The 15,225-nt window shown below is 35.3% G+C and overlaps 1 protein-coding gene across 1 annotated transcript in view; it reads right to left on the bottom strand.

The window, feature by feature from the left end:
* Positions 1-15,225, bottom strand: part of LOC150077600 (thimet oligopeptidase-like) — a 170,904-nt gene that overhangs the window by 101,093 nt on the left and 54,586 nt on the right. Inside the window, exon 6 of the mRNA XM_090386530.1 lies at positions 4,644-4,698. Coding sequence (XP_090242656.1) covers positions 4,644-4,698 — 55 coding nt within the window. The remainder of the gene's footprint in view (positions 1-4,643; positions 4,699-15,225) is intronic.

Genomic DNA, 15,225 nt, shown 5'->3' with positions numbered 1-15,225 from the left:
GATAATGATCAATGTTTTGACCTAAATGGATGTCAGAAGAACTGATGACACTTGTGACAGAGAAGAAAATTAATGGAATGCATATAAATTATCAGGTGATAGAGACACCTACAGAGAGATAAAATGCACTGTGGTCAGTTCACAATGGAGGTTAGGCAACTTAAGAAATATTATAAGAAGTCTCTGGCAAAGACAAGCAGAAAAGACTTATTTGCTTACGTAAACACTAGAAGGAAGGGTATGAATGAAATTGGTACACTAGATTTGAATGGATTTGAATTTAACTTGATCCTACTAAGGTGGATGACAAATTGAATAGGTATTTTGTATTAACATTCACATGAGGAATTTTTTAGGGATTCTGGATGTAAATGTGTCAAATTCTAACTGGGAGCTGAATGATTTTGTCCTAACTGATTGGAAAGTGGAAAAGAAATTATTGAAGATAATGTAAAAACAACATCTTTAATGAATGGGATATTTCCAATTATATTGGATAGATCCCATCAAAAAGATGGCAAGCAAACCTTTAGTCAGACTATGAGAACATCCTTGGATTCAAGGGACGTTCCTGTGGACTGGAGATATACAAATATCCCTAAGCTACAAATGGGGATGTGAGTAATTACAGAACTATCATTATCATTACTACTAGACATATAGTGCAAGGAAGCCTGAGACTTATGCTGAGCCCCTGAGGTTAGCTTGACTTCTGCACCAGGGAAAATAATGGAGTCACTGGTTAAAGTAATGCAATTCCCATCTAGACAGGAATGCAGTTATACTGTAGTCAGAGTACTGATTTGTTATGGAGCAATCTTGCCTGACCAATCTGTTGATACTATGATATAGTAACAAAGGAACTTGGATGCAAAAAATAATTTTGACATCATATACTTGGATTTCAGAAAAGTGTTTGATACTGTTGCACATAAGACTGTTTTAGAAATTGGAGAAGCATGGCATTAAGGGCAGGTTACTGTTATAGATAAAAGGATGGCTGAGTGGAAGGAGACAGAGTTGTTATCAATGGCCACTGCTCTTGAACTAATGTTATCAGCAGAGTCCCCCAGGGTTCAGTGCTGGGTCCATTGTTTTCTATATTAATTAACAATATTGATAAATGTATATCAAGCTTAATGTCTTAAGTTTTCAGGTGATTTGAAGGTTGGCAGGGTGATTAAGTAATCAGGATATATTATTGCAACAAGATCTAAAAGAATTAGGAAGATTGGGCAAGAAGTGGCTGAAGTTTAATATTGACAAATGCAAGGTACTTCACATGGGGAGCAGTAATCCCAGATTAATGTACCAACTGTGTGGCACCACACTCTGGTTAGGGGAGAATTGGGGGGGGGGGGGAACCTGAGGATAGTTGTGCAGTCAGATATAAAGTTCTTTAGAAGTGCAGACAGGCTTTCAGGACAACTCATAGGGTTTGACGATGATATAAAGGAATTTGCCAGCAGGGATAAGGAGATTATCCTATTGTATAAGGCAATTAGATAGTATGAATCAGAGCTGTACTACTCAATATGTTCTACGTTGATAATAATATTAGTAAAATAATAAGAGGAGTTTACCTCAATATAGTACGTAGAACACTTCCGTATGATACCCTCCAGAAATTAAAACGGAAAAAACGAAAAAAATCGACAACTTACCGGTACATTTGAGTAAAATATAAATAATTAAATAATCACTTTAACACAATTAAAATCAATTTAAAACAATTAAAAATCAAATTAACGCAATTTAAAAGAATCTAACGAAAATATTCAAAACGATTTTCCTTCCTGAAGCTGACAACGCTTTTCGACTGTATGTCGTGATCACAGGAATGAAAATTACCGAATCGGGTTAACCCTGACACTTAAATAGAGATAATTTGTCTTCGTGCATGCGCATAAAGGTCCACGCATCGGAGATCAAATATGGCCGTCGAACATTAACAGAATTCTCGTGTAATTTAATTTCAACGGTTTCTGCAATTAATAGTCGCGTATAATTACGTTGAACGTTAAGTATTTTGGCCTCGTTAAATAAAAAAAGTATGTTTTTCGTTAATGGCATGAAAGGCTAATTCTGACGCTGCTGAACGAGAAGCACGAACTGAGGCTTCATGTTGATTTACACGAATATTAAGAGAAAATCGGGTCGAACCTTGGTAAGATGAGTCGCAATCACCACAAGAAATGTTGTATACCAGATCATTAATTTGTGTTGCGAACGCTGAAAGAACCGAGCGATTGTTCAGTATAGTGTGTAACTTCCGTATTGGCCTAGCTACAATTTTAAATTTGGTATCTTTAAAGAATCTGTTAAGCTGTTTGTGCCACTGTTCAACATACGGGACAGAAATAAGGTATTTTTTTTTTTTTTTTTTTTTATAGTACGTAGTACTCAATATAGTACGTAGAACACGGAAGTGTTCTACGTACTATATTGAGGTAAACTCCTCTTATTATTTTACTAATAAATGTATAAGGCAATGGACAGGCCACATCTTGAGTACTGCATATGAGTCTGAAGGCCTCATGTTAGGAAGGACATGGATGAATTATAATGGGTGCAGAGAAGAGCAACGAGATTAATGAGAGAAATGAAAGTATATTCTTACCAGAAAAAGACATTCAATTCTGCAAACTGCAACATCTGGAGACCTGGCGGCGTCTGCAAGGAGATCTGACTCAGGTATTAAGGCTTTGAATGGATTGAGTAAGCTCAATGCTGATGGAATTCTTCCTCTTTCTCAGACTGGACACCAAACCAAGCATAAATTCAAACTGAGGAAGGATGGTTATATGGTAAATGTGTGATACAAATCTTCAGCCAGTGTTCAAATGATGGAACAAACACCCACCTGGTGAAGTAGAGGTGAGTAATTTGAGTAAATTCAATGAACTAACAAAGTGTTAGAAGAGATGAACATGTAAAATGGGAGGTGACAACTCCCCCCCCCCCCCTATTGATGCTATAAACTTGCTTTCTTGCATCATTTGTCACTCCTAATATGAAATTGTTCTAATAGAGCAAAATATAAAATTTTATGAAAATCTATCAATTTGGATCCAATTCACTTCAACAGAGAATTAAATAAGAACTGCATAATTTCTATTAGTCCAAGTTTAATGAAATTTGGGATATTTCAACAAATATTTTAAAAGACCCTTAAAATTTCTTAAAAATCTATCCAATAGGAGCCAAGCTGTTACTTGCAGATGGACAGACATATGAAGATGATAACCACATTATACATCTAATAAAACAATATTAGCAATTAAGGTCAATTCATGGATAATGGTGTTATCTATAATGTGAACCTAAGCCCAAGCCTTTGAAGACTGAAAACTAAGCCTTCATTTGTAGCTGACTTTTATTTCCCCCAGATAGAAATTATGTGCAGAGATCTAAAATAATTTCAAATTAATTCTAATCCTCTTCTCCAAGATACTTGTATTATTTTACCTGGAGTTAAACTAAGGATTTAAATTACTCTATAAATGACACCTTCCACTTTATTTCCATTTAAATACACTAGTGAAATTAATGCTTTATGCCAAGTTGTTGGTACTTGTTCAAAAAATTACTTCTAGATAATACTATATTACTATGACGACACTACTAATCCCTTCCCCCCAAAAAGTAATTTAATATCACCTGCATATACTGCCTTTCCATACTTAATATTTTTGTGGCCTTTTCTATCCCAATAATAGACAGAAGGAGCCTCCACTTCAATTTTTTTTCTTTTTATTCAGTGGTATCTTCGGCACTTTCATTCAACAAATCAAAGTATTTACACCACACTTCCAAAATATCCCTTTCTTCTGTTTAACTTTACCTTTGTCATTTTTGATTGCCTTAATTATGATCCTCCCCCTCAGTTCAGAGAACAGGGAAACTCATAATTAAAACTATAAACAATGAAATATCCACCTGCCTGAAACTTGCTTTCCTCCAAATCTTCCCAAGAGTCTTTTTCTTTTATCTTCTTTACACATGCTTCATCCTGTTATACTTTTCTTTATATTCCAATAAGGATTAATAGTTAATAGTTTTATTTGACAAAAATTTCTTATATTTTTCTTTTCTCTAACTGCCTTTCTGAGTTCTGAATTTCACGTCTTCACAAACAATTCTCCCACATACCTCTTTTGCAGCTACCAATATTTGTAAGTTTTTGCCATTCATCATCTAAAGTCATTTCAGTATCACAAATGCCCGATTTTTGAGCAAGGAGTTTTCTATATTTAATGAGTATTGACAAATCTGAGTTTTTTGATTTCTATCTATCAAATCACTCTCAAATCCATACTTCTATTTCTATAACTACCTCAAATCTACCTATTCAAGGATAACAAGCAAGCAGCTTGAATCCATTTCATCCAGTTATACTGAATGAAATGGAACTGAATCTAAACAACTGTTTCATCTAATTCATCCAGTTATAATTGATGAAATAAGATAACAATATAACCATTCAAGAACAGGGGTGGTGCCATCTCTATAGCAACTCACAGCATCTAAATATACAGAGTATGAAATTTAAATCCCTCCGTGTTCCTTCTTGATTAATTTATCTAATCAAAACATTTATTTAAAAAATGCATTTTAAAATTTCACACATCAACATATCTCACCTTCTGTCGTAAACTGACTAATTCTTCAAGTATTGGTGTGTTCTCATTCATACATCTGTAAGTACAAAATTAATTCATTGCATAGAGCTAAACCTGCACAAATGCAAGAAAACTGATAAATTTTAAACATGCTATCTCATCTAGTAGAATCACTGAGTAGGTCTATATAACTTTTCATTATAAATAGTTGGAGCAAAAATTTTAACATAATGAATATCAGGTCAAATATATGGAAACCATAATATTTTTTCTAATAAAACAGATTTCCCTTTTACAACATATTCATACAATTTTAATAACTATGTGTTTTGTGTACATCAATAAAAACAACAAGATATGATGGGATATAATAGCATCTCTGCTCCAAACAAGAGCTTTAACTTATTTAAGCCAGAGAATCTAGTCTCAATTAATAGATGAAGTTCATTTAACTGAAAGACTTGGTCTGTTCAATGCCATTCCTCCTCCTCCTCAATGATTTTCTGTACTATTTAAATTTAGTAAATAATGCCTAAATTTAGAGCACAGTACAACGTGAGATTAAAAAATAGATATTATGGCATTGTAGCAAGTTATGATTTGCTGCAACATGTTCAAGGACTTATCTAAATATTTATATACAGTCAAGTCTGAATTAGCACATTAATTATCACATTTTAAAATGAGTCATTTTATGGGCAGCAGATTTGGATTGAATTTCATTTCAAATTAGTAAAAAATGAGATGAAAATGCACAAAATGTTAAACACAGCTTGTGAAGAAGACAGATTCATTCAAAGACTTTCTGCTGGTTTACAAAATTTATAGAGAACTGTTGACTGCCAAAGGTGATCCTGGCTCTGGCTGCCCTTCAACTTCAAAAACCAATGATTAAATTGCATGTGTTTGTGACCTGATCTGATCTGAAGTGTTCAACATTTAACTATTTGTAAAATTGCTAGAAACTGCTATTTCTTATGGGACACATCAATCAATTTTAAAATGAGACTTGGGAATGAAATGAATTTCAGCCAAGTTTGTGGCTTGCATTCTCACTGATGATGACAGAGAGCAGCAAATACATGTCAGGATCTTCATCAAAGTGTTGCTGCTAACTTATACTGTTTCTTCTCTGGAAACAAAAGCCCAGTCCACTCAATGGAACACTCTATCTACTCCAAGGATCAAAAATACAAGGCATTCATTGTTCATTGTAATTTGTCCCATATGGTCAAATTATAACCAGGAATACTAGAAAATGGCTAAAAAAGTGGGTTCAGGAGAATTGCCATTACATCATGACAATGTCTGTGCACATTTTGTTTCAAGAATTTCTTGTAAAGCACTCCATTACTGTGGCCTCCCCCTGCCATATTCACCTATTTTTTTCTTCTTTTTTGATTCAATATCCCAAGCTTCCTTAAAAGATCACAGATTTGCAATGACTGATGAAATTATTCAGAATGTTGACACAGAAATTCCAAAAGAAGCTTATCAGGAATGCCCCCAGAAGTTGCAGTTGCATTAGAGTAAATATATAATTGAAATCACTAGATCGTATGTATAGCTTAGCTTAATTTTCAGCACTCACCTCTGGAAGTGGTGAGTGCTGAAAATTAAGCTAAGCTATACATACGATCTAGTTATTACATTACAGCACATAAGGACTCCTTAAAAAATCAAGAATAATTGAAATCATTAATTTAAAAAATGATTGATATATTCAATTGAATACACTGAAATCAATATATAGAATCAAGAAATTACACTGAAGTCTGCTTCAATTTTAAAAAACCATCTGAATAGCCAATAAGCTTTATTTCCGAAATACAGAATGATTTTAAAAACTCATTTAAATAAATAATTTTATTTGGCAAATTACAAATATGCCATCTTAAAGAACATAGCAAACTATTTTTTTTTTGAAGGTGATATGCTAGGGGTGAACTCTGTCTCAGCACAGGCATTCTAATCTTCCATGTTTCCCATAGCATCTCCAAAGGAATTCCAGCCATTTCCTCACAAATTCTTTCTTTCAACTCTTCAATTGTGTGGGTGATACTTTTTAAGATCTCCATTAAAAAAAAAAAAAAAAAGTCATATGCTTACAGGTCTGAAACCTTAGGCCAAGAAATGTCACCACTCCTGGAGATGATGCAGTTATGAAAAAACAGTTATATAACATCCGTTGACTCCATGGTGGTACGAGACATCATGCCTTCTTGAAACCAACTGGCCTCTAACTTAAGTAAACCTAGTAGTTAGTTCATCAGTCAAAGTTGCAAACACAGTTGCTAGCCTTCCATTATCATCTTCAAAAAAATATGAGCTGACAATGTCATGAGGAAATTGCACAGAACACTGTTACATGATCACTGTGCATTGGTTGGCTGGTAGAATTGGCAATGTTTTTCTTCCAATCAATAGCAAAAATTCTGTTTATTCACAAAACCATTTAGATGAAAGCGAGTTTCATCAGACATCTACAGATTATGAATAAAGTCTTCATCATAATCCACTTGAGTTAGCTTTTCTACACAAAAATTTAAGTGTAAGGACATCACTAAGTTTTAATTCTTGCAATACCTGTACCTTGTAAGAATGGAAATTTGAATCCTGGTGCCATATCTGTCATGCACTCTAACTGGATATATTCAATGATAGTGCATGCAGATGATTTGGCCTCTATGGGAACAGTACTGATAGCTGCAATGTTTTCTGATGTACTGGCACTTCTTATTCCACCCAAGGCATCTTTTTGTGAATGGAACCAGTATCTTAAAAATTAGGCTCCCCTGTTTAATTGGCACAAGCAGCAATACAGGATCTTGATACTTAGCTTAAAGTAAATATGAAATAAACATCAAGCAGCCTCAAAACTGTTGTCTTTGTAAAACATCTTGACAGAAAAAGCATATTGTATACCACTTCAGTGTTCCATGTTAATAAATGGCATTGGACAAGAGTATGTCAAGTGATGCAAATCCACCCCACCACACCTGTACTCAAAAAATTGGGTACCGATGTGGTGGGGAGTAATTTTCTCTAAAATCTTCACCTGCTGGACCCTGTATCAGTTGGCCCCTAACTTTTTGATAGCACTTTGCATGCAACACTCCAAATATAACCAAAAGATATCATGTAACCTTCTAGAGAAAGGTTTTACAAGCTATGTGATTGTGATATTGATCAGGACTTGAACAATTATTTAAAAAAAGTAGTGGCAACTTTGTTGTTATATATAAAAAAAAGCTTTGTGTATATTTATAAATATTTGAGCTATATTCTTTAAGAGTAATCTCCAACCTACTGTACAAATCAAGTGCCAACATGTGGAAGGTATTTGATACCATCAGCAAGTTTTACTGAAGAGTGGCAAGCAAGCAATCTATTTCTCACAGTACATCTTATGCTGCTTCATGTTGTTGTACAAATCAAAGTCATAATGCTACTTATGGACTTCAGTAACGGAAAAGAGAATCCAATTAGATGCAATGAACTTATTTTTTCCAAGTTCTACAATATTGCTGCATAATCAATCTTAACAGCCAGTTCCCACACTGCCAATGTCCATTAAAAATGCAATAAGTTTCAACTCCTGATCAGCAATGGGTGGATACCCAACATGGAATTTCTTTTTCACACTTTCCTTGTCTCTGTTAAAACAATTTTACTTACCTGGCCACTACAATAATACAGTACTTTATGCCCACATACTTCTTGTAGAAACATTTTTTAAAATATTTTTTGCCCCATGCACTTTAACTAAGAGCACTTCCACTTCACCCAGCAAAACGACTTTCCCATTCACATACACTCACAAAATTGCTGCTGTACAACTCTCTTGTATCCTTTCATATATGGTGGCATGTAAGCCCAAATGCCCGCACAGTTTCTACCAGGTTTCGAACACCAATTGTACCTATATTTGATTTCTCAATAATTTCACATAATACAACTGTAAAACTAGTCTTACAGTGCAATCACATTACAGATAAACATAGGTAACATTTTGGGTTTCATACTTCAGTTACTGATATATCTAAAAACAGTTCAGTATACATTTTTACAGTTTAACTTTTGCTATATATACCAATATCTGTATTAGTAAATGAAGTATACTTTAATTTGTGAGATATAAAAACAATCACGAAACGTACAGCATTAATTTTCTGTAGGAGCTGGAAAAAATTTGAATCCAAATCTTTTGAGAAGTTGAATGTAGTATAAAGAAATCAAAGTTTCAAGAACTGTTGCTGAATAAACTACAGTACTTGAAATTTAGCTCTTATCTTGCATTTCCTGGGCATACATGATAACTATAACACTGGAATGTTTTCTGGAGCCAATTCAAGCTGGAACCTTCAAAAATTTAATAAAAACCCTCCATTTTAACTATATACATAGCCTCAATGGATAGATATTGACTCTACTATCAGGGAAACATGAAATATCATGAAAAAGCAGTCAGACCCCCCCCCCCCCATTGCCACTAGCTTAACTGTTCTAGAATATCATAAACATCAAAAGTTAATGATATTTTAAAAGTTATCTCTGCAGTTGAGATCGTAAATTTATTCCAAGAGACCCGGTTGTGAAGCTCTGGCTGCAGATCTGTTTTCAAAAAGGGATGAACCAGGAAAAGAAGGTTGTCCACATATGCTACTATGTTCCAATTATCAAATGCCTTTAACCATTTGTCAAGGATAAAAGTCCAGCAAAAAAGGACCAAGAATTGAGCCTCCAGTGTAACTCTTTGTAGTGGCATAACAATGAGGGCAGTAGTGGGAATTTCCCATGGGCACTGCTCTGTGGGAATGCCATGAGGCTAACAGACGGCACTATTTATTTATATTTAAATAAAAAATACAATATTTTAAACTTTACTTATGGATACCTAAAAGATTATTTTTTGAGCATATTGAAAATACACAAATGTTTTTTTTATAAAAAATCATGGTAGTTTTATTTGTCAGTACCCCATCACTAAGTTATAAACTTAGAGTGAAGTAGTATACTCTACTTTGCTCTACTATTTTAATACTTTACTTCATTCCACTATACTACATATATGCACATTCTGCATATACTATGTTTTTAAAGAGTTATTTTGTGAATAAAACAATTATTATTATTTTATTTTTGTATTTAAATAATTTACACAAAGGGAATCACAGATATATTACATTGCCCCTATGCACTTTTTAACCTCACAACACCCCTGACTCTTTGTCACTGTCTTGGTAATGTTGCAAAATTTGGTTCTGATGGACATAGTGGAGTTGCTAAAATAACTTTGCCTTATTCTGTAGATATTGTGGAAAGAAGAGTGAGTCAAATGCAACCTCAAAGTCATTGAAAATGCACAAGATCCTTCTGAGTGAAGACATCCACATTCTGCAGGATGCTGGCTACAGCCTTTGGTACAGTGGCCCAGTTTAAAACTAAACTACATAGTTGATTCTAGTTAGTATATGGAGTGCTTGTAGTGGATTAAATGCTCCAAGAGCCAGGAGAAGGATCCTTGATGTCAGTTGTTCAAACAATAACTAGAGGATAGAATATCTCCAGGCATTGGAAATAGATCTTATGAAAACATAAGTTGAAGAGAGCTGGAAGAATGTCTGGGTTATATTATATTTACAGATATGCCCCCCCCCCCACCGGGAAAATCGTGGCCTTACATATTTACCTTTCCTGATTTTTTTTTAAATGAAAACTCCAATCATGAGAGGTACTATAACCTATAGCACTCAGTACCATGCATGGGTTGAAGGTTGAGAAGATGAAAGATGTTTGTTGACATCAGACTTGAATTTCTGTTGATTGTAATTTTCAGGAAATAAACATGAAGGGAAGTTGTTCCAGAAAACACAAGTTGAAGGAATAAATGAAGAAGAAGTAAAGTTGGTTCAGTGAGTTTGATGTGGAACAGCAAAAGGATGCAAACTGGTTGCAGCAAGTGTTTGGACTGGTTTGGGAGAGAGAATTAGGAATTATAGAAGCCATTTCAGAAGAACAGTATCCATGAAAGTATCTAGAGAAAAGGCATGCAACAGAAACAAAACATCTATAAGACAAAGAGAGTGGAGAGACTTTGTTGGAGATGTGTCATTAACTAACCTTACTACCTCATCTTAATGTAATCTAGAAGCCCAAGAGAGGTTTTGAGGGTACCGCCTCAAAGATGTGGGAACAATATTCCACAGTAGGGAGGATCTTCAATTAGGGAGGATTAGAAGAAAAGTAACGCTGAGAAAGAGAAAGAAAAAACCCAGTTTTTTAGATGCAGAAGAAGCAACATTTGTGATGTTTATGCGAAGAGAAATTAGAAGTTAGGGTAATCCCTAATAGAGATATGTGATCTCATCTAGCGATCTAAGTGTCATTGAAGATAAGTACAGGAGCAGAAGAAACCTTTTTTGTGAGATATAAGACAGGACTACAGGACTGTGTTTCAGAAAGATTGAAATCAACTATCATCTTCGCCCCACTGGACATCAGTGGGGCGAAGATGATAGTTGCCCCACTGGACATCAGCATTTATGGAATTACTAGTGGATATTTGAGAAGTTGAAGCTGTTTGTGCCAGGTGAGGTTTCTCTAAATGGAAGGTGAAATGCAATGTGTCATCAACAAAACTATGGATAGGATTTAGGGTTAATGGAAGAAGGTAATTAATACACAAGAGGTAAAGAGTGGGAGAAAGAACTAAACCTTGTAGAACACCTGTATTAGTGGAGAAGTCAGAAGACAGAGAGCAGTCTACCATCATCAAGTAGTCAGAGAAAAAACTGAATACCCAAAACACAGTTGGCAAACCACATGACAGAAGCTTATTTAGAAGACCTTTATGCCAAACATGATCAAAAACCTTTGAAACATTAAGAGCAACTGCTTGAGTTTCACCAAACTTTTCCACTGAATTTCTCCACAGAAGGGTAACAATATATCACTAGAGGATCAACACTGACAGAATTCATACTGACAATCATTGATCAGACAGAAGGTTTCTAGATAGCTTAGGCATTGGTGGTTAATAGATTTCTCCATTACTTTAGAAAAAGGAGAAGTACAATCGTATGATAATTGGATGGAAAGGATTTGTCACCCTTTTAAGAAACTGGCTGGGTATAAATACATTTCCAAGCAGAAGGGAAAACACTGGTAGAATAAGAAACTGTAAAAAGCAAGCACAGAACAGGAGTAAGCTCAGGAGCACAGGTTTTGAGAACAAGTAGAGAAATACCATCAGGACCTGGTGCTTTCTTGGCATCAAAACTGTTCAAAATTCATCTGACATACTTTTGACAGAAGACCCAAGAGCCATTGAATGGAATGTACTGGGAATGGAAGAAGGTGGTTTATCAAGATCAACAATACATGAGTTAGAAGAAAAGTAGGATGCTAGCAGGTCAGCTTTATTTTTAGCAGATGTGGCAATAGAACTATCCGGTTTTGACAGGGATGGGAAGAGAGAATGGGCAAAAGTTGCAGCCAATAGTTTAGCAAGAGACCAGAATGCTCTACTACCATTTGGACAGAAGTAAGTTTTCTACTCTTAGCCTGTTCAACATCTAGTTAGGAATAGATTTTGGACAGGCTAAGTTCAAAATTACAGAAGAACAGCATAAGTTCTTATTAATAACTGCTTTACAATTGTTGTTAGCTTTGGTGTAGGCAGAAAATGAACCTGGAGATTTGGATGCAAGCCAATTATGATATACAACATTCTTATCTTGACCAGCCTTAGGACATTTATTGGAAAACCAAGGTTTAGAAAGAGGATGAGATTTTAAGGTAAAGTGTGGAATAAAGGATTTCATCCCTATAAAAATAATTTCACTGACACAGTCTGAGCAAATGGTGATATCAGAAGATTTGAAAACAATAATCCGACCAGGGACAAGAAGAAAATAAATTTCCCAGATCATCCCATTTTGCATTCCGTAACATCAAACACCACAAAGTTTGAGAATGGTCATGAAAGAAAGGCTCCATTGGAGACGAGACCATCACCAAGTTGTGATCTGAGGTGCCTAGACGACCACTCACCTCAACTGTGTACTTAGAAGGGCATGGTTAGAATTGTCTGATATTCTGGTAGGTAAATGAACAATCTGTGCAAGGTCATTAGTAATTGCAAAAGCCTCACCATCTCAATAATGGAGGTCTGTGTGACTAGAAAATGGAAGCCAGCTGGAGAGTTGTGAACATTAAAATCACCAAGGAAAATTACCTCACTATTGGGAAAGTTGGACTGGAGAAAGTCAAGTTTCAGAAAGAGGAAGTCAAAGAGCTCCAAGTGATTAGTGGAGTTGCAGAACGATAGAGGTAACAGAGATGAATTTTACAGAATGGGATAGAGATTTTTAAGGTGGTACTTATGCATATATATGCTCTGATATTCTCTGAGGGAATATCAGAGCATATATATGCATAAGTACCACCTTTGAAGTGAAAGGAATCGTACAGCGAATAATTAAGATTCTGTCAGAAAAATATGTAGGGTTTGGCAGACTGTAAGTGGATATGGACATCACTGAGACTAGAACTTAGACCATGTATATTTGTGAAATGAACAAGGAAGAGTTTGAGAGGTTTACAACCAATTCAAGATAAGTTTATTCTATTAGTTTGACTATTCATGATGTAATCAGTATTAAGAAAAGGTGGGGAGAACATGTTGAATGAAGTAATGAAACTTTTGGATATGGCATACGCACAGCAATTCTGTAATGTCAAACAACAATTCTGTAATTAATTCTAAGAATATACTCAGCTCCTTGACATAATGTGGCCTCAACGATGCCCCACACTACTCAGACTCCCTCCAGTTTGTTTGTTATTTAGTTTTTAGGAGCATTAGCAACTAAGGCCATATTGCTCCGGGATATGCGGTGGTCATTCCCTGACCTTTCCGCATCCTCCGTATTTGGTGGTGACGGGCTCGAACCACGGTTTAATCAAGAAGCGTGTGCTATGCACTGCTGCTCCTTCCCACCTGGCTACAGAGGCGCCTACTCCCTCCAGTCACTATCTGGCAGAGTAGAGGCAGCAATCTAGCTGATCCGGAAGCCTCCTAGAGTCAGCAATAAGTTTGGTCCAGTGGACTATCTAGCAGCTGGCCTGCAAACATTTTTTTGCGCTCTACCCTCAAAATATAAGGAATACTGGATCGCACCATGATTTCCACCATAACCTCAAAAGACCAATCATGGAAGAGATGGGGGGGGGGGTTGCCAGAGCTTTGCTCTGGAGACATCACTTAATCCTCCAATAAGCAAAGTGGTGGTATTGTACCACCACTTTGTACCACCTGCTGTCTTGCAAAAGATGCTAGACAAAGTTTGTTTGAAATTCTTTTTGCTCCAGTTAGCAACCCAGAATGCCAACACTATCCTATAGTCACAGCAACATTTAAAAGTGATGCCAGGTTTCTAAATTAAGAAAAGTTTTGAAAATTATGAATGTTAGTTAATTTTCATATACAGGGTAATTCAAAAAGGACTTTACAACTTCGTAAGTGTATAGAAATTTATTCAGGAGACATGTAATTTATTGAACTGTCATATTGTAGCAAAAAACATAAATTTTTACCTAGAACAGTCATTTTGGTTCGATGTGACTGCCGTTGGTGATACAGCAGACATCCCATTGAACTCAATTTCCTCCCAAACGTGGCTTAAAATATCCGGCGTAACTTCTGTAACTGCGGCGGTGATTTTAGTTTTGAGCTCGGCAAGATTGGTAGGTAAGGATGGAACAAACACTCGATCTCTAATGAAACCCATTGAAAAAAGTCTAGAGGTGACAAATCTGGGGAATGAGGTGGCCATGCTAACGTCCCTGCTCGACAAATCCACCAACCTGTGAAAATAACCATTTTTGAAATGCCAGCCAATGGTGCTCGTGGTGACAAAATTCAGTAATATTTTGTTTTTTGCTACAATATGACAGTTCAATAAATTATATGTCTCCAGAATAAATTTCTATACACTTACGAAGTTGTAAAGTCCTTTTTGAATCACCCTGTATAGTAAAGCATAATCTCTCAGGAAAAGGAAAATCATCTTCACTTTTAATTCTCTTTCGTTCTTTTTTCAACTAGCCTTATTAACTCCATACCTTGGCAGATTTAATTTCGAAACAATTAATTCTAACTTTCTAATTAATTTCTAAACAACAAATACAACAATCGTAATATAGCAATTAGCCACTGGAAGAAGTTTTGACTGATGACCTAGTCAAATGGTGTCGAAAAGAATTATGGATTTAAAGGAGGATTATATAAATATTTGGAGAAGAAGCAGACATTACATGACAAGAGAAATACTCTTCTTTTTTTTTAAGAAATTATTAATGTTAGTATTTTTAATTCCGACAATAAGAATTGCAGAGTAGCTTGTTTAATTACTTTAGTTAGTTTGTTTTTTAAAGAATAAAAGTTGACTGTAACAAACTATAAGTGATGCAAATTTTTAGATATTAAAAGGGAAAAGGTGAACACACTGTCTTTTTGACAAGGTGTTGTCAAAGGGCTATCACCACTCCAATCCATCCACACTTACCATTACTGTGACTCAGAAAATCACAAATCAGA

The sequence above is a fragment of the Mastigoproctus giganteus genome, chromosome 12, assembly GCF_048544385.1.
Source record: "Mastigoproctus giganteus isolate SK-2022 chromosome 12, ASM4854438v1, whole genome shotgun sequence".
Classification (NCBI taxonomy): Eukaryota; Metazoa; Arthropoda; class Arachnida; order Uropygi; family Thelyphonidae; genus Mastigoproctus; species Mastigoproctus giganteus.
Note: the sequence above shows the minus strand (reverse complement) of the source record. Positions and strands in the feature narration are given on the sequence as shown.